The following is an 18,364-nucleotide window of genomic DNA, read 5'->3' as shown; positions in this document are numbered from 1 at the left end:
AAGAAGCCGCAGAATGAGGCAGTATGGTGGCCGAGAGTTCTAATCCCTTCTTTTCCTTCTTTCTTAGTCCCGCCCAGCCTACATTTCCCAGGAGCCCGCGCGCGCTCTTCCGCTCTACCCTCCGCTCCCAGTCTCCCCGCCACTCCCCGGGGGAGGGGAGCGGTTTAGTGCGCCTGCGCCCTTCCTCGGCTTGCTGGGAACTGAAGTTCCGGAGGCCTATGCAGTCCCCTTTCCGCTGCCCCCGGATGGACTACAAGCCCCTTGATGCATTGCGCGTCGGCGCCCGCGAAGGGAGGAGGGAGAGAGGAGGGAGGGAGGGAGGAGAGAGGAGGAGGAGGGAGCAGGCGGCCGGCGGCGCGGGGGGAGGGGGCCCGGTCCGGGAGTGCGGGAGGCAGGGGTAGAGGGAGGTGGCGGCAGCGGCTAGCGGACTCGAGTCATAACCGGGCCGAGGCAGACACCTCTGTGGAGCGAGGCAGTAGGAGCACCGAGCACCGGAGGCGGCACCGGGATCCCCGGCTCAGGGGAGGGGGGCGCCGGACCGGGAGGAGGGGAGGGGGCGATGCTGGAAGCCATGGCGGAGCCCAGTCCCGAAGGTGAGCTCTCGACCGGCACGGAGCGCTGAGCCGGTGGGGGGCGGGGGAGGAATCAATTGGCAAACTTGGAGGTCGAGCCCCGGAGCCCAGCGGGGGAGCGCGGGCAGGGGGTCGGGGGCCAGCCCCTGGCGGTGGGAGAGCGACGAGTTGAGAGATCTTGGTGAAAGAGGAGTGGGAGACTGGGCCGGGGGTAGTTGGAGATCAGACACCGTGAATGTGTGTGGGGGGGTGGGGAGTGGGAGCCGGAGCCCCGGAGCTCCGGGGGTTAGGGGCCGTAAGGGCCTCCAGCACGTTGGGGCCCTGAGGCTGGGAGGCTGGGGCAATCTGGGAGCCGGAGAGTTGTTGAGGAGGGAGGATGTAGAAGAGGACTGAGTGAGGAGCCCTGTAGTTCGCCGAGGTGGGGGAGTTTGTGGCGGTGGAGCTCCTGGTAGTTGCCGCCGGAGATAGCCCGGTGATTGTTGGAGGGGTGGGCAGATAGTTGTGGGGAGAACAGGGGGTCTGGGTATTGTCTGCGATAGAGAGACCTGTACAGGGCGGGTAGTTGTGGGGAGAGAGAGCTGGGGAGCGAGGAGAGCCGGGTAGTTGTAGGGGCGGTGGGGCGGGGTGTGGGGGGGTTGAGACCGGCGAGTTGCGGGGGGGGGGGGTGTTGGTCGGCGAGGGCTAGAGCCTGGGAGTTGCGGAGGGTGAGGGGGGCAGCGGCGGCAGCAGCGGGGGTTGCCGGAGAGAGCGAGAGTAGCCGGTGGGCGGGGGGGGGGCTAGAGTTTAGGGGTCCGCAGCCTAGTCACTTGGTGGTGAGTACGGGGGCGGAGGGGGGGGGGCGGCGGCCGGAGGGCTCGGAACTGGGCCCGGGGGCCCGGCGGGGAGCCCGAGGAGCTCGAGACGGGGAGGGGCCAAAGCCCCGGATGGGGGCGGAGGGACGGCGAAATTGTGGGGAGCGCGGTATGGGGGGGGCAGGTGGGGCCGCGTCCGGGTTAGAGCTCTCTGGTCTGTCCCAGCCGCGAAGTGGCGTTGGATGTGTGTGCCTGTGTGTGTTTAGGGTGGGGGTGAGGGGCGCGCCGGGCCTCGTGCTCGAGTAGAAGGGGCCGGAGGGCGGGGAGCGGTTCAGCGTGGTCATCCTGGACCCTGGGGGCCGGCGGGCTGCGTGTGCGGTCTCGGAGGGCCCCGGGCGGTAGATCGCGACCGGGTAGGAACTCGGGGCACTGGGCGCGTGTGAAGGACAGGGGCAGGCGGCCGCCCGAGCTCGGTCCGGGGAGCGGTATGGCGGGGTGGGGCGCCAAGAGATCGAGTAGACTGGAGTCTAGAGAAACCGTGAGTTGGGGGGCGGGGCGCCAGGCCTCCGGTGGGGGGAAGGGGAGCGCTATAGCGAGGCCTGAGAGGGCGCCGCGCCCTGGCTCCGCCCCTCGCAGGGCGGAAGGGGGAGCAGGGGCGGGTCCAGCACAGCTGGGGACCTGCTGGCCTGGCTGGGGGACCTGAAGGAAGAGGGGGTTCGCTCGGGACCTCCGAGATTTAGCGATGGGGTTTCGCACCGATTCTTTGCTGGTGCCTTGACTCAGCTTTTATTGCTTTCACAGATCCACCTCCGACCCTGAAGCCAGAAACTCAGGTGAGCTTTTCCTTACCTTTGCAGCCTAGTATTATTGCCGGATGCCCTCCCCCCTCCCCTCGCCCCTCCTCAGGCCTTTTCTAGATCCCTCACTCGAGGGACTATACCTTCGGGAATGCCCCCTCTTCAATTTCTTGTGATAACATGTTTCCTTTCAGCCACCAGAGAAGCGTCGGAGAACAATTGAGGATTTCAACAAATTCTGCAGTTTCGTCTTGGCTTACGCTGGTTACATCCCCCCTAGCAAAGAGGTAGGGTCTGGAGGACGGCCAGCTTGAGGGTGGGGTCCTAGGCCGTAGAGGGGTGTGGAGCAAAGGGGACTGCAGTACTTTACAGGAGAAACCTATCAGATGTGATGGGAAAGAGCCGGGAAATTGGAAACTGGTGGGAACACTGGTCCCTTGGGGTGGCTTGAGCAGCAGTGAATGGCCTGGGGGTGTTCATGGAAGGTGCTTCTGAATGCACTGGAGGAAAACAGACATAAATAGGGTTCTGGTTTGGGGGAGACAGTGCTGTGAGGCAGGCTGGATTGGGGAGATGGCCAGAACCTGAGGGCAGAGGCAACAGGGAAGTTTGCAAGAGGATATGCTGAGGGGAATCGGGGAGGGGACAATTCTGAATGTAGTGATTTTTGGGTGGTCTGGGCAGGACATATCCGGGTAGATCTTGTCCCTGGTTTTCAAGCTGGGTTCGTAGAGGGGCTGGGATGCCACCGGGCCGCCTGCTGACCCTGGTCTGTCCCCTTTCAAGGAAAGTGACTGGCCAGCCTCTGGCTCCAGCTCTCCATTGCGTGGCGAGAGCGCGGCCGACAGTGACGGCTGGGACTCGGCCCCCTCAGACCTCCGAACCATCCAGACCTTTGTTAAGAAAGCAAAATCATCCAAGAGAAGGGCGGCTCAAGCAGGTCCCACTCAGCCAGGACCCCCGAGGTCCACTTTTTCTCGTCTGCAGGCCCCTGACAGTGCAACCCTGCTTGAGAAGATGAAGCTCAAGGACTCTCTCTTTGATCTAGATGGGCCCAAAATGGCATCTCCACTGTCCCCCACATCCCTGACCCATGCCTCCCGGCCCCCTGCTGCTCTCACCCCAGTACCCCTTTCCCAGGGGGACCTCTCCCAACCTCCTCGAAAGAAGGACCGAAAGAACCGAAAGTTGGGGCCAGGAGGGGGGGCTGGCTTTGGGGTGCTTCGGAGGCCTCGTCCAGCTCCTGGGGATGGGGAAAAGAGGTCTCGAATTAAAAAGAGCAAGAAACGGAAGTTGAAAAAGGCAGATCGGGGGGATAGACTCCCACCTCCTGGGCCTCCCCGGGCACCCCCCAGTGATACAGACTCTGAAGAGGAGGAGGAAGAGGAGGAAGAGGAGGAGGAGGAAGACATGGCAGCCGCGGTAGGGGGTGAAGCCCCAGCCCCTGTGCTGCCCACACCCCCTGAGGCTCCTAGGCCCCCTGCCGCAGTGCACCCTGAAGGAGCCCCTCCCACTGACAGCGAGAGCAAGGAAGTGGGCAGCACTGAAACGAGCCAAGATGGAGACGCCAGCTCGAGTGAAGGCGAGATGCGGGTCATGGATGAGGACATCATGGTAGAATCAGGTGAGAGGTCTGGGGCTGCCCAGGGTTAGCTGGAGGATGGGCTTGGGCTGTTGTGGACCCAAGCGCTCAGGCAGAACACCAACCAAACCTTCTTTCCCCAGGTGATGACTCATGGGACCTGATCACATGTTACTGCCGAAAGCCCTTTGCAGGGCGGCCCATGATTGAGTGCAGCCTGTGTGGGACCTGGATCCACCTCTCCTGTGCTAAGATCAAGAAGACCAATGTCCCTGATTTCTTTTACTGCCAGAAATGCAAGGAACTGCGGCCAGAGGCCCGGCGATTAGGGGGGCCTCCCAAATCTGGAGAGCCCTGACACCGCCGTCTTCAGGCTGGGACTTCCAAATGACAACGTGACTTGGGAACTGAGCCTCAGGGTCCTCAGCCTATCCCCTGGAGCTTGGATTATTGTCCCACTTCAAGGCAGGAATTCCCAAGGGAGGCTGGTTTGGGAATGAATGGCTCATGTTCCAACCTTAACCTTTCCTTCCCCCCTTGTGGACTTGAACATGGACCCATTACAGTTGGGGGTGGGAGGCTGTCTGGGTCCCTAGACACTTAATCTCTGTCCCTTAGACCTGCCGCCCCTCACTTTCTGGGCCAGGGTTGGAGCTGGGGTGGAATGGGACAGTTGTCTATAAAACTCTAGTGTAAATAGAGCACTCCCCTTCCTCATCTTTTCTTTTATCTCCCCATTTATCCTACACCGGTTGTATTTTTAATTTTGGACTTCCCCTTTCGGGCAGGGCAGCTCAGAGGTGGAGTACCAAACCAGGGTCTGGCCGAGGGAGGAAGGAAAACAGAAAGGTGACATGCGCTCACTCACCTCTTTTGTTTTTAATAATATTGGCCAGCTGTTTGTACAGACAGCCTGCGTGTTGTAAATAAAGCAGAGTGGGCTCTTTTGTGTTTATAGCCCTCACTCACTGTCCTGCTTAGGAGGGAGGCGGTGGACAGGCCGGCCAGAAGACTGAAGCCCACCTGCAGGGTCCGAGCGGAAAACCACCCGGCTCTGCACCTCCTCCCGCCCCGCCCCCCCCCAGCCTCGCGGCCTCAGTTGGCTTGCCCCCGGCCCAGGACCCCCACCGCCCCCAGCCTGTACCCCAACACGCACGCTCCAGGGGGATCAGCGTTGCTTCGAGCCCCCCGCCTGGGTGGAGCAGAGCGGGGTGGGAGCCGGCGGCCAGCCCCGTAGAGCCGGGGCCAGCTCCGCCGGGGTACTCGGAGGACGCGGGTGGGGACATACTTGGGGGCGGGGCCGTTGAGGGTTGGGAGACCGTTGCTGAAAGCAACGATCACGTGGCAGGGGCGCGGGGAGGAGCCACGGGAGTCACGTGACCGCGGGGAGTCACGTGACAGGGCGGGCCGTCTCGGGCCACGTGACATGAGGAGAGGTGGGCGGGGTGCTGAAGGGCGCCCGCGACGTCGGCGGCGGTGGCGCGCGGCGGCGGCGGCGACAGGGTCCGCGGCATCGGGTCGAGCTCCACGGTCCGCCCCCCGCCTCCGTGGGCCGCCACCCCGCTGACCCCCCCCACCCCCTCTTCCTCTGCAACTCTCCTGCGCCGGCCGGTCCTGTCCGCGCTCGCGCGGCGGGGTGCGGGTGTGCGCAGGCGCGGCGGGGGCGCTTCGCCCCGTTGGGTGGGCGGCAGAGCCCGGGAGCGCGCGGGCGAGACCATGGCGGGCAGCGGCGCGGGGGGCGGCGGTGTTGGGGAGACCAAGGTGATATACCACCTGGATGAAGAAGAGACTCCCTACCTGGTGAAGATCCCCGTTCCCGCCGAGCGCATCACCCTCGGCGATTTCAAGAGCGTCCTGCAGCGGCCCGCGGGCGCTAAGTACTTTTTCAAGTCTATGGATCAGGATTTCGGGTGAGCGCGAGGCCTAGGTTGGAACCGATGGTGGCCGTGCTGGGATGGATTGGGCACTGTGGAGGGGCACAGGTCTGCCCTGGGCCATGCTGGGGTTTTCGGAGCTCTAGTGCGGCCGACCATTATGCTGGCGTTAGATTGGGTATCCCAGGACGGGCAAGGTTATGCTTGGACAGATTGAGGCGCACGGAGCTGTAGGACGACGCGCCGGGCTGTGCTAAACCAGATTAGGGAAGATTAGGCTATACTGGAATAGAGGGGGGCGCACTGGTTGATTTGGGGATATTCTGGGTGGTCTGGTGCATTCGGAGCAGCCCTATAGCACACGGGCTCTGAGGGGTGTTGTGGAATCGCCTGGTGTAGATTGAACTGTGTCGGGGTACCTTGAGATATTCTGGACTATACTACAGGAGGTGGGATTGTGTGGGGACATTCCGGTCCCTCCGAACGCAGAGAATGGTGTATTGGGATGTTCTAGGCTGCCTTGGAGTAGATTGGGCTATCCTGGAAAAACTTCGGTGGTTCTGGTCTCTATTGGGTTGGATTGGTTGGTCTTAGTTTCTGTCCGGGCCTACTTTTTATGCAGACACTGTAGAGGGCAGACCCGGCTTTTGGGGGTTATGCCAGTGCAGACAGCCGTATTGGGATAACGTCTATGTTGGTACAGACATCTGCGTGATGGGACGTTCTAGGCTGTTGCTAGAACATATTGGTCTATTCTGGAGTAATTTGGGTCGCTCTGGGCTAGACTAGAACTTTAAATAATAAATGTCTTCTTAGTTTTTGAGCCTGAGCTCTCTAGGTAGCCAGCCTCAGCCCTTGAAGGCAGGCTGGATTAGACTGGGACAGTCTGGGGTCTGGGATAGTGGAATGGACTGGCCTCTACTGAGAAAGACCGTTGGACGTTGGGAACGTGGGACTGTCTTGGGAGTTACCTGGGAGTTAGAGCAAGGTTTTTCTCTTTGTTAGGTGCATAATCCACAAAATGGACATAACTTGCAGGGAAAGCTTAGCATAGAGTAAGCGACACGTGGTAATTTTTTGGTGAGTTGTGATTGTGACTAGTATTGAGTCTGACCGGTCTGTAAATGAGATCACACAGAATAATTTTCCAGGTTAGGCCACGCTGAAGCTGGGTTACTGTAGCAAAGAATGCTGTGTTACACTGAGACAGAGTGGTGGTCGTGATTGGGCTGCATCGCCCCGTTGATAACAAACGGGATTAAGTTTTCATGTATTTAGGTTCCTAGAACCATATTAGGCTAAAGGGTTAATCAGACAGGCTATCCTAATTTGGAGGTGAGGATGTGTGTGTATGAGAGAGAGAGTCTGTTCAGGGTAGAGAGTCTCATAGTTTATATGTTTATTCAACAGATAACTTGTTCATGCTTATTAAGCATCAGGTTCCTTGCTGTGTGACCAGGATACAGCGTTGAACAGAATAGGCATCCATGATTTCTCGTGGTGGTTGAGAAGAAGGGGCAAGTCCCGTCCATCCCAAGGAACCCGTGGGAGAGATGACCCCAAGGCTGGGCTGCTTAGTGTAGAGTTCCGTGCCAGATGAGCCACAGGGGAATGGGAAACTGGGCTTCACCTCTCCTTGGGAGTGCTCAGCCTCGTGAGCAAGTGCCATTCTTTGGTCTTGGTCTAATGGGTGTTTTTACGTGGGGAAAGGTGGCACATTTGGATAGCTCTCTGGGAGTGAGATAGAGAAAAGTAAGGAAAGCATGAGACTACAGACTCTGGACCAAAGGCTTTGGGGACTGGGGACGGCATGTGAGGAGTAGGGTGGAGGTTGGGGGAGGTGCCAGCAGAGCTCCTAAGGTTAGACAGACATTTGGGGCAGCAGGGGTCACCAGAGGGGATGGGATGGCCTTTGAGATGGGAGTGAGAGATTTGGGTTAGACCCACGGAAATCTTTGGAGCAGTGTCAAAACCTGAGGATGACTTGGGGGGAGGAGGAGGAGGAAGGAAAGGGGGTGAATTTGGAAACCCCTAGGTGTGAGAGCCAAGAAGCATTTCAGCGTCAGGGACGAGGACTTGGTCAAGGTGCGGGAAAGTCAACGTCCTTGACCTGGACGAAGATCGGGAGAAGCCTTGAATGGGGGTGCATGTGGGGGGCGCTAGGCCATTCTCACTGGCCTGCGTGCCGTCCCTCGGCAGGGTGGTGAAGGAGGAGATTTCAGATGACAACGCCCGCCTGCCCTGCTTCAACGGAAGGGTGGTGTCCTGGGTGAGTGCTCCCGTCCCTCCTGCATCCGCCAGACTCCTCTGAGCCTCGGCCTGCCCCCTGCCCGGGAGCTGGAGGCCCTGGCTCCTTGCTGCCTCGCCTGCTTGGAGAGCCAGCTGGAGCTGTTCAGCCTTCTGGAGCCTCTATTGCTTGCTCCTGCTTTTCCGGTGCTTTCCGCCGGCCGTGTGCTCGCTCAGACCCTGTCTTCTCCCCGAGTCCCTTACTCCCACCTCAGATGCCTCCCTTCCTGGTTGAGCCGGGTTTTGTCATTGCATCTTTCCAGCTAGTGTCATCAGATAACCCCCAACCCGAGATGGCTCCCCCAGCCCACGAGCCTCGGACCGAACTGGCGCCACCCCCCCCCACCGTTACCCCCGTTGCCCCCAGAGAGGACCAGCGGCATTGGGGACTCTAGGCCTCCGTCCTTCCAGTGAGTCTTTGGGATTCTTGAGTCCAGGGGAGGGAGGTGAGGAGGGGACTCAAGCCCCCTGGGGGGGGGGGCAGTTGAGGACTTGAAGCCCTTGTCCCCCTGACACGTCTCTGCCCACCCAGCCCTAATGTGTCCAGCAGCCGGGAAAACCTGGAGCCTGAGACTGAGACAGAGTCGGTCGTGTCAGTGCGGCGGGAACGGCCTCGCAGGAGAGACAGCAGTGAGCATGGCGGTGAGGGGGGCAGGACCCCGAGGGTGCGCCGGGAGCTGGGGAGGGCTCGGTCCGAGGCGCGATGATGGGAAGCAGCCAGAGGAGGCCTGGGTTCCTGAGGTTCCTGTTCGCACGCAGCGGGGGGCCACAGGCCCAGTGGCCCCTCGAGGCTGGAGCGCCACCTGGCTGGGTATGAGAGCTCCTCAACCCTCATGACCAGCGAGCTGGAGAGCACCAGCCTGGGGGACTCAGACGAGGACGACACCATGAGCAGGTACGGCCCCCGCCCCTTCCCTTCCCGCCCGCGGGCCGTGCCTCCCATCTCTGCCGGCCGCCCCCCCCCCCAAACCTCGTCTGCCTGTGAGCTCCCCTTCCCGACCTCCCGACAGGTTCAGCAGCTCCACGGAGCAGAGCAGTGCCTCCCGCCTCCTCAAGCGCCACCGGCGGCGGAGGAAACAGCGGCCGCCGCGCCTGGAGAGGGTGAGGGGCTTGTCGCGGGACAGCTGGACCTTGGAGAAGCTGGGGGCCCTGGCTTAGGGGGCCCGGGGGCACAGGAAGTGAGACTCTGGGGCTCGGCCCTGGGTCGTCAGAGGCAGCCCAGCTCCTACCCCATGTCCCCCACAGGCCTCGTCCTTCAGCAGCGTCACCGACTCCACCATGTCTCTCAACATCATCACCGTCACGCTGAACATGGGTACGAGGGGGCGCGGGGCCAGGCCCCGGGGGGGGGTGGGTCGCGCGCCGGTCGGACTTCCCCTCGTCATGTGCGCGCCCTCTGCAGAGAAGTACAACTTTTTGGGCATCTCCATCGTGGGCCAGAGCAACGAGCGTGGCGATGGCGGCATCTACATCGGCTCCATCATGAAGGGGGGCGCCGTGGCGGCCGACGGGCGCATCGAGCCGGGCGACATGCTGCTGCAGGTGGGCTACGCCGGGGCCACGGGCGGCGGGGTGTGCGCCCCGGCGGCCGCCTCTGACCCGCCGGCCCGGCTTCCAGGTGAACGACATGAACTTCGAGAACATGAGCAACGACGACGCGGTGCGGGTGCTGCGGGACATCGTGCACAAGCCGGGGTGAGCTGGCGGCCCCCCGTCCTCCTGCCTGCTCTCCCGGCCCCAGCTGCGCGGGTAGCAGGGGCATGACGTCACGCGGGTCCGGGGAGCATGCGGGGCACAGCCGCGGAACGTGACGCATCCCCATGGGGCGAGGGGAGTGCCCGCGAGACCCCCACCTGGATGCCTCCGAAGTCCCCCCCCCCCCGCCCTCTCTGGAGGGGACTGCCGTCCTGCCCTCGCGCCTCAGCTCTGCGTGTGCTCTGCGCGGTCTTACCCCCGGGTGCGGCGTGCATGCGCGTGTCCGTCCCCGTGCCCATCCTCGAACGGCGTGGCTGAGCGTCCCTGTTCCCGGACCGGCCCCGGAGGGACCCTGACCGTGTGTTCCCTCGCACCTGTCCGCGCCGGTTCTAGAGTTATCGGTGTCACCGGGTCCCCTGTGCCGGCGCCTCCCCACCTCAGCCCTGCAGCCCAGCCCCGTCTGTGGTCTCTGCTCTGTCCCGTTCCTCTGCCCTCCCCCCTGCCCAGGCCTCGCCCCGCCCCCCCCGCACCACCCCTGTGTGACTGCTTCTCCCCTCCCCACAGCCCCATCGTGCTGACGGTGGCCAAGTGCTGGGATCCCTCTCCCCAGGCCTATTTCACTCTTCCTCGAAGTGAGTGCCGCGGGGTCAGGAGCCGGGGGAGCCGGGGGAGCCGGGGTTGGGCCTCCCGGTGGCAGGAAGGGCTGGTGGAGGAGGGTCAGGGCAGAGGTGGGATGGGGGTCTGAGTCAGGGAGCGGCGGGGAAATGATCATCGCAGGGGCCTTTCCTGTCGCAGACGAGCCCATCCAGCCCATCGACCCTGCTGCCTGGGTGTCCCACTCCGCTGCGCTGACCGGCACCTTCCCGGCCTATCCCGGCTCCTCGTCCATGAGCACCATGACGTCGGGGTCCTCTCTGCCTGAGGGTGAGCCCCCAGCCCACCTTACCGGCCCCTCCCTGGAAGGCCTCTCGCCGGTGCTGTGCCCGCTGCTGCTTGGCAGTGGGCCCTACCTCGGACCCGTTTCTTCCCGGACAGGCTGTGAAGGCCGGGGTCTTTCCATCCACACGGACATGGCATCTGTGACCAAGGCCATGGCAGCTCCAGAGTCTGGGCTGGAAGTTCGGGACCGCATGTGGCTCAAGATCACCATCCCTAATGCCTTTCTGGGTATGGCTGGGTCTTGGACGGGTGGTATGGGAAGGAGGGGAGGGGCGGGAGGAGGCCCCAGCCGGGAATGGCCTAGGCAGGGGTGAGGCAGGAGTCCGGGAGGAGAACTGAGCACTTCTCTGCTCTGGGCGCTCCCAGGCTCGGACGTGGTTGACTGGCTCTACCATCACGTGGAAGGCTTTCCCGAGCGGCGGGAGGCCCGCAAGTATGCGAGCGGGCTGCTCAAGGCGGGCCTCATCCGGCACACCGTGAACAAGATCACCTTCTCCGAGCAGTGCTACTACGTCTTCGGGGATCTCAGTGGCGGCTGCGAGAGCTGTGAGTTTCTCTGTCTCTGCCGCCTCATCCTGCCCCTGCAGCCGCACCCCTAGCCAGGAAGCCAGCCAGGGCTGCCGTGGACGGTGGCGCAGCGTGTCCTGCGTTAGGCCCTGCCCTGGCTGTCGACCCCCAGCCGTGTTCTGCGGCCGAGCGTGTGGGACTCGTGGCCCTGGGTGAGCTGTGCCCTGGCGGTGGGGGCCCACGGGGAGTTTCCTGTCGGAGACCCTCGTCTTCGCTGCCCTCAGGGATGGTTCTGGGGAAACGGCACCTCTGAAGCAGTGACTCTCGCTCTCCTCTTCTGCTTTCCAGACCTCGTCAGCCTGTCTCTGAATGACGACGGCTCCAGTGGGGCATCGGACCAGGACACCTTGGCTCCTCTGCCCGGGGCCACACCCTGGCCCCTGCTGCCCGCCTTCTCATACCAGTACCCGACCCCACACCCGTACAGCCCCCAGCCGCCGCCCTACCACGAGCTCTCGTCCTACACCTACGGAGGTGGCAGTGCCAGCAGCCAGCACAGCGAGGGTAAGTCACTGTCCCTCCACGCCAGTACGCGCCGGGCCTGGGGACGGCCCACGGGGGGCTCCGGGAGGCCAAGGGATGCTGGGTCAGGGCTCAGGTGGCTGCACCCCTCACCCGCCCCCACAGGGAGCCGGAGCAGTGGGTCGACGCGAAGCGATGGGGGGGCAGGGCGCCCAGGGAGGCCTGACGAGCGGGCCCCCGAGTCCAAGTCCGGCAGCGGCAGTGAGTCCGAGCCCTCCAGCCGGGGGGGCAGCCTCCGGCGGGGCGGGGATCCCGGCGGGGCTGACGGGGGCCCTCCCCCTTCCAGAGGCTCGGCAGGCGGTGCTCCCAACCTCCGAGCCCATCCTGGGCTCCATCCCTACGGACCGCCCCCGGGGATGGCTCTCCCCTACAATCCCATGATGGTGGTCATGATGCCCCCACCTCCACCCCCCGTCCCTCCAGCCGTGCAGCCCCCGGGGGCCCCTCCGGTCAGAGACCTGGGTTCTGTGCCCCCGGAGCTGACAGCAAGCCGCCAAAGTTTCCACATGGCCATGGGCAACCCCAGTGAGTTCTTTGTGGATGTTATGTAGAGCGTACAGGATCTCCTCTCTCGGTCTGTCCTGTCTGGCCCATGCTGGCCGAGGGACCCCTGCTGGCCGAGGGGCTTGCCACTGTGACTCACCGGCAGTGCCTGGTCCCTCCCCTGCCCTCGGGGGTCTATAAGGGACCTTTGGTTATTTTTAGCTTTACTGTTTTTATAAGCTTTTGGGGGGGGGTTGAAATAGATTTTCGTACATTTTTAGAACCATTTTTTCAGTAGACACTTCCCTTTTTACATGAAGAATCCCTGTCTCCCGGGCCCCTTCTTCTAACCCCAAAATGTGACCTCCTGCTGTGCCGCCCCGGGCATCAGCTGTGTCCTGTGCAGGGCGGGGGGCGGGCTGCGGTACGCTGGGAGGAGGAAGGGGGTGGGCACCCTAGCCAGCAGTCAGAGGAAGCTGGGGTGTTCGGTGTTGGGGGCCCACGTAGCTGCTTTTGTTACTCTATTTATTTAGTCTCTTGTATAAAACCAAATAAAGCAATAGGGGCAAACTCCCCACGCCTCTGGCTCCTTTCTTTGGGAGGGAGGCAGGCAGCGAGGCCAAGAGGAGACCCGGCAGAGTGAGGCTGAGAGCAGTGGGGCACTGGGCCAGGCCCTTTAAGGCAGAACCAGGACCGGTGGGGGGCGCTGGGCTCAAGAAGGCACGTGCCAGGCCAGGCCCTGGCGGCGGGGAGCGGTCAGAAGCCCAGGGGGTTGCTGGTGACCATGCCACCTCGCTCCACCAAGGCCTTGGAGATGCTCTTGAAGTTACGGAACAGCTCCTGTTGCTGTGGGTCAGACTGCAGAGCGGCCGTGTTCTCCCGGACCCGGGCTGCCGCCTGGGGACACAGGACGAGGGGTTCAGGCCCACGCCTCGCGCCCCCTGCCTGCCCTGGGTAACGCCGAATCTCACCTCGATACACCAGCTGTCACAGAGCATCTTCTCGTGCTGGGCTGTAGGGTGGCCCTCGCTCAGGGATCTTGAGGCCCTGGCGCCAAGCAGAAAGAGAACACAAACCTGGGCCATGAGCCTGGCCCAGGACTCCCCCCCCCCCCCCCCCCCCCGCCGCCCCTCCCCCTGCCCTGGCCGCCGCCTCACCTGGACAGAACTACCACCATGGCATAGAGGTCAATGGCACTGTCTGCCAGGCGCTGCAGCACGAACTGTTCATCTGTCAGGTAGATGGGGCGGGGTCAGCGGGTGAAAGCTGGGGGTTGGGGGGGGAGGGAGGGAGAGGAGAGAAAAGGGTCGGGGCAGGGCTCACTCACTGACGATCCCCTTCTTGTGCTTTATTAGCTTGGCCTCCACCACGGCGGCAAACTGCTCCAGAGCCTTCACTGTCTATTTGGATAGAGAGGAAAGGCACCAGCGCTCAGAGGCCCCAGCCGCACCTGCCCCCCGACACAGACTGCTGTCCCCCCTCACCCCAACTGCTTACCAGCTCTCCGCTCCGATTCAGCTCCTGGTGGATGACAGCACTGAGACTCAGGCCACTGCCCAGCCCTGCCCGCCTTCGAGGAAGCGGGAGAGTGACCGGTTAGTCACCACCACCTCCACCCCGGCCCGTCCTGGCTCACCCTGGCTCGCCCTGGCTCGCCCTGGCCCGGCCTGGCCCAACCCAGCTCGGCTCAGGCTTACCTCCTCAGCTGTTTGCCTGCCTCTCCTAGCAGGAGGCCGGCATTCCCAAAGGGATTCTTTAGAGCATTGCCAATTCCAGAAAGTTCCTTGCCTTTGTCCTGCATGGGAAAAGAGCCTAACAGTGAGGACGTGCTCTTCTCCCTAATTCCTCCCCCGAGTTCTTCTTACCATACAGCCCTGCAGAGCCACAAACAGCCGGAGAATGTCATTGGTCCCCTCGAAGATCCGGAAAATGCGAAGGTCTCGGAGAACGCGCTCTACCCCAGGCTCCTGCCACAGGGGAAGCCAGAACACACGGCCTTGCTGAGCGGCGCCCGCCCCCCATCCTGTTTCCGCGGTGGCCACCCCAGGCAGAGCGCCATCCCGTACCTTCATGAAGCCCATGCCGCCCATGATCTGGATGCACTCATCGGTCACCTTCCAGGCCGCCTCCTGGGGACCGAGAACCACGTAAGATTGGTCTTGGAGCCAAACTCCCACCCTGGGCTCTCCCGCCCTGTAGGCTGGGGACCTCACCGAGCCAAAGATTTTACTGATGGCGGCCTCGATCTGGAAGTCCGTGGCTCCCTGGTCCATGTTGGCACTCACCATGTAAGCCATGGACTGAGATGGCACGGTTGAGACGTAGGAAGAAAAGGAGAGTATCAGACTCACCCCGATTGCCCAAAGCTCCCAAGACCAGGTCTGCTCTACTTCTCAAGGCCCTTGCCTTCACCACCTAGCTCCACCTGTCAGGCACAGGGAAGTACTTGGTCCCCTGAGCCAGCTCTTGGGGGCTTCTAGGTATTGGACTTCTTCGGAAGGGGTGAAAGGATGAGGTGTGGGTGCAGGTGGGATCAGCCTCAGGGACCTCTGGAAGAACGGCACGGCTCTCCCCCTTCGGCAGCGGCTGAGCTGACTGCGCCTCCCCGCATCCCCTAGGGCATTGGTGTAAAGCTGGAGACCCACTGCCCCAGGTGCTGCTGGGGGTTGTAGTCTGACCGACTAGGAGGAGGGCCACGGGGCTCTGGGGAGAGGGGTGTGGGTGGACCCTCACCTCAGTCACGTACTGCAGCATAGCCATCCGGGCCAGCTTCTCCTGGATCAGCCCAAAGTTGTGAATTTTCTCCCCAAACTGGGTACGATTAGCAGCATGGTCCACCTGGAAGAGGGCCCGCGTGTCGCAGTGTGGTTCTGCAGTTCCTCCCCGCCGGGAGCGGGCCAGGCTACGCAGAGACCCGAGCCCGCCAGGAGGGGAAGGCCTACGACAGGCCCCCCCGGGGAAGGGGGACAGGGCGACTTCGCTTCCGGCTAGCTGGAGCTCAAGCAGGGCACTCACCGCCTTAGCAATGATGCCCCTCATGGTGCCCGCAAGGGCCGCAGCCATGCCGAACCTTCCGTTGTTGAGGATGTGCATGGCGATCTTGAAGCCGCCCCCCACCTCGCCCAGCACGTTCTCTGACGGCACCCGTACTCCGTCAAAGTACACCTCTGCCGTGTTCGAGGCCTTGATGCCCATCTTCTTCTCGGGGGGCCCACTGTGACGGGGCAGGGTAGAGAAGCAGAGGTGTGCTTAGCAAGCTGCCGTGGGGTGGGGCGGGGGTCATTTTGTGGGAGCCGGGGAGGTACTGCAGCTGCCGGCACGGGAGGAGGTGGGGGCAGCAGGGCCGGGCACGCTTGGGGAATAAGGACACCTGGTTCTCTAGCCTGCCAGACGCTCGGCTCACTGGGTGTAGGAGCTGAAGCTTTGTATTAGTTCCGTGCAGCTTAATCCCGAAGAGAACATGCCATCCGGCTGCTCTGGGTTTTGGGCACATCCCCAGGGTGACCTGTGACACCACCTGCCCTGGACTGCCGTACTGTGCCCCAGCCTGGCTCCGCTTCCGTCTTCTCCCCAAACCCACTCACTGGGTGACACCTCCAAAGCTCCGCTCCACCACGAAAGCTGTGATCTTCTCCTTCACGGCCCCCGTGGCTGCGTCTGTGACTGGTGTCTTGGCAAAGACCGTGAATACATCTGCCAGGCCCCCGTTACTATGGAAAAATGAGGGGCAGTCAGGGTGCGGGGGACAGAGCAGTGGGGCCTGAAACTGGGAGGAGGTGGAGAAGAGACAAAGACGGGCAGGGAAGGATTGCCTGATCCAAATCTTGCTTCCATTGAGGGTATAATATTTCCCACAGGGGCTGGGCACAGCTGAAGTTCGGATGGAGGCTGCGTCGGACCCACTGGAGGGCTCGGTTAGACAGAAAGCAGCTATGGTTTCCCCTGTTTGGGGAGAGAGCGCCTTTAAACTGGGTCCCAGTGGGCATCAGAGGCCCCTCGCTGTCCCCACCCTGCCCACAGGCTGCCCTCAACGCTTCTGGCCACAGTCAGGTTCACGTTTCCCGACCAGCACGCTGATGCCTTCCCAGAATCTCCCCCACCTGACACGCCCCAGCTAAGCGATGACCTCCATACCACCAGCCTCATTTGTACCAAGCCCAGGACACCCCCATTCCCCCCTGGGTCTCCTGGGGCTGCCTCACCAGATGCCAGTTTGGGGAGGTATTTTTCTTTCTGGGCCTTGGTGCCAAAGAGGAGGATGCCTTTGAAGCCGATGCTCTGATGGGCCCCCAGGGTGATGCCCACGCCAAGGTCATGTGTGCCAACGATCTCCACCAAACGGGCGTACTGCGGGAGGAAAGCAGGCCTCCGGGGCTGTTACTGGCTGCCCCGTGGGGGCCTTAGCAGGAAAGTGCGGGCAACAGGGCAGGGCATTCCCACCCGGTGACTGGAGAGAGAAGATGTCCCCATGGTAGAGAGGGACCCTGGTAGGGACTTTCCTACCCTATTTGTCAGTCCCTCCCACTGGGACTTGTGAACCTAGGTGAGGTCCACGGCCGTAAGGGACACATGTAGTTCAGTGTCTGGAAAAGTGTACGTCTGGAAACCTAGTTTGTTGTTTTGTTGGAACAATGCGTGTGGACTGGTACAGTCACCATCCGAGAGGCCACAAGGGCAGTTACTTCACAAACCTGAATCCTGGGTCAGGTAAGAAAGGAGCTTAATCCACAAAGCTGCAGTAGACTGGGATCCTGGCGGGGGCAACGGGGCGGGGCGGGGGGGGGGGTGACGACCTCCCTCACCTGCGTGTTGCAGAGGCCCACACCACCCAGTTCGCTGGGCACTTGCAGACCAAAGGCCCCCAGCTCCTTGAGGCCCTGCATGGTGGTCTCCTCCACCTTCTCCATCATGTCATTCTTGGCAGGATCGTTCACCTCCTGGAGGAAGGACAGGATGCTGCATCCAGGCTCCTTTTAATCTGTTCAACACCGCTCCCCACCCCATCGGGGACCAAAGCCCTGTATTCCCCCACCCCAGTCATTCCTCACCTCAAAGAAACGGGACACCGGCCCCACCAGCTCTTTGAGAAACTGTGTCTGCTCCTCGTTGAGCACTGTGTGGGGGAGGGCGTGCAACAGGCTGGTCAGGTCGCCCGGGCCGTCGAAGGACGCTGCCCTGCCCCACCCGGCTCTGACTACCCCTTACCGGACGGGTAAGGAAACACCTGGTCGGTGGTGAGCTGGCCCTTGAACATGCCCACAGCAAAGGACTTCGATTCCTGCACAGGGAGAAGGGGGTTTCAGGGAGCTGTCTGCTGGGGAGGGTGAACCCCTGGTCTAGCTCCTCCCGGCCTGGAGGCCACATACCGCCTTGGCCTGTTTCTCCCTGGTCGAAGCCTCGGGGGAGAAGGAATCGGACTTCTCCACAACGGCCTGGGGAAAGGGATAGTTAGTGAGGCCGGGGAAGGGGCTTCCGAAAAGCCAAGGAGAACCCGGCGGAAGAGCTGGGTGCCGGCGGAGGACAGCTGCGGCGACCTTTCCCCTAGTTCCATCATCAGGGCACCCTGACCTTTCCCCTACTTTCGGCGTCAGGCCCGGAGGCAGGTGCCCGGGACGGAGAGGGAGACCCCTGCCGGCGGCGGGGAAGGGGAAGCCGAGGCGGACCCCCCCCCCCGCTCCCACACCAAGCGCCCCAGGCCGCCGTCGCTCACCTGAGCGGCCCCGCTGGCATAGGGTCGGCGGGCCGGGCCGGGCGGGGGCTGCCACAGGAGCGCACGGGGCCGCGATCTGGGGGGAGAGGGGGCTCAGTCCTGGTCGGGTGCCCAGAACCGCTGCCATCCGCCCACGCCCCATCCTTCCGGTCCCGCACGCACCTTCCGAGCCCCAGCCTCCGCAGCTGCCGCCCCACGCTCGGGGCCATCCGGGCCGCCTGCATCTCCGAACCGCTCCGGCCGCCGCTGACCCGAGTGCGGACCTACCGCGGTCGGGCGGTCTGTTAAAGTCTGGCTGCCCCCGTCCTGTCTTGACTCATCGTCCACAATGCACCGAGAGGCGGGTGGGCGGGGCTTCCGGTCTCCCGGGCATGCTGGGAGATGTAGTTCCGGAGCGCCCCCTCGCCCCTGCATTCTGGTTGACCTAGGGCGATCTCCAAACGTCCCCGTCTCCCCCAAACGCCTTCATCGCGCGCGTCCGAACTAGAGTGTAGCCCTCGGAAGGGGTGATGGAATAGGCTGGGGCGGAAGAGGGAGGAGCTTAGG

General features: G+C 62.8%; 3 protein-coding genes across 9 annotated transcripts; 2 read left to right on the top strand and 1 right to left on the bottom strand.

The window, feature by feature from the left end:
* Positions 1-335: 335 nt before the first annotated feature.
* PHF23 (PHD finger protein 23) lies at positions 336-4,742 on the top strand. 3 transcript variants are annotated; one of them, XM_027625317.1, is made up of 5 exons: positions 336-593; positions 2,165-2,196; positions 2,355-2,447; positions 2,947-3,784; positions 3,886-4,737. In XM_027625317.1, exons 1-5 carry the CDS (start codon positions 560-562, stop codon positions 4,098-4,100), a joined length of 1,212 nt encoding a protein of 403 aa, XP_027481118.1. In that variant the 5' UTR covers positions 336-559; the 3' UTR covers positions 4,101-4,737. The 3 variants fall into 3 exon arrangements, with proteins under 3 accessions (XP_027481118.1, XP_027481116.1, XP_027481117.1); XM_027625315.1 differs by lacking the exon at positions 336-593 and adding an exon at positions 1,519-1,607 and having other exon boundaries at positions 3,886-4,742; XM_027625316.1 differs by lacking the exon at positions 336-593 and adding an exon at positions 1,535-1,577 and having other exon boundaries at positions 3,886-4,740.
* Positions 4,743-5,186: 444 nt separating this feature from the next.
* Positions 5,187-12,210, top strand: DVL2 (dishevelled segment polarity protein 2). Its single transcript, XM_027625325.1, is given in 16 exon segments — positions 5,187-5,652; positions 7,816-7,885; positions 8,166-8,237; positions 8,239-8,312; positions 8,435-8,544; positions 8,662-8,797; positions 8,913-9,003; positions 9,148-9,217; positions 9,305-9,444; positions 9,521-9,597; positions 10,162-10,229; positions 10,393-10,521; positions 10,633-10,764; positions 10,903-11,082; positions 11,392-11,607; positions 11,731-12,210. Coding segments are annotated over 16 exon segments (2,205 nt in total). The 5' UTR covers positions 5,187-5,458; the 3' UTR covers positions 12,177-12,210.
* A 406-nt stretch (positions 12,211-12,616) lies between these two features.
* On the bottom strand, positions 12,617-18,141 carry ACADVL (acyl-CoA dehydrogenase very long chain). Of its 5 annotated transcripts, XM_027625340.2 has the most exons (20): positions 17,981-18,141; positions 17,819-17,894; positions 17,475-17,540; positions 17,314-17,386; positions 17,157-17,221; positions 16,911-17,045; positions 16,311-16,455; positions 15,921-16,050; positions 15,693-15,818; positions 15,124-15,322; positions 14,842-14,946; positions 14,322-14,408; positions 14,175-14,237; positions 13,974-14,075; positions 13,806-13,903; positions 13,606-13,678; positions 13,436-13,508; positions 13,266-13,338; positions 13,080-13,155; positions 12,617-13,005 (listed from the first exon to the last, which is right to left on the bottom strand). In XM_027625340.2, exons 1-20 carry the CDS (start codon positions 18,040-18,042, stop codon positions 12,865-12,867), a joined length of 1,968 nt encoding a protein of 655 aa, XP_027481141.1. In that variant the 5' UTR covers positions 18,043-18,141; the 3' UTR covers positions 12,617-12,864. The 5 variants fall into 5 exon arrangements, with proteins under 5 accessions (XP_027481141.1, XP_027481140.1, XP_035580298.1 ...); XM_027625339.1 differs by having other exon boundaries at positions 15,693-16,050; XM_035724405.1 differs by having other exon boundaries at positions 14,842-15,322.
* Between the last annotated feature and the right edge of the window lie 223 nt (positions 18,142-18,364).

This window comes from Zalophus californianus, chromosome 16, assembly GCF_009762305.2.
Source record: "Zalophus californianus isolate mZalCal1 chromosome 16, mZalCal1.pri.v2, whole genome shotgun sequence".
NCBI classification, from domain to species: domain Eukaryota; kingdom Metazoa; phylum Chordata; class Mammalia; order Carnivora; family Otariidae; genus Zalophus; species Zalophus californianus.
The sequence above is the reverse complement of the archived record's forward strand: the minus strand, read 5'-3'. Positions and strand labels throughout refer to the sequence as shown.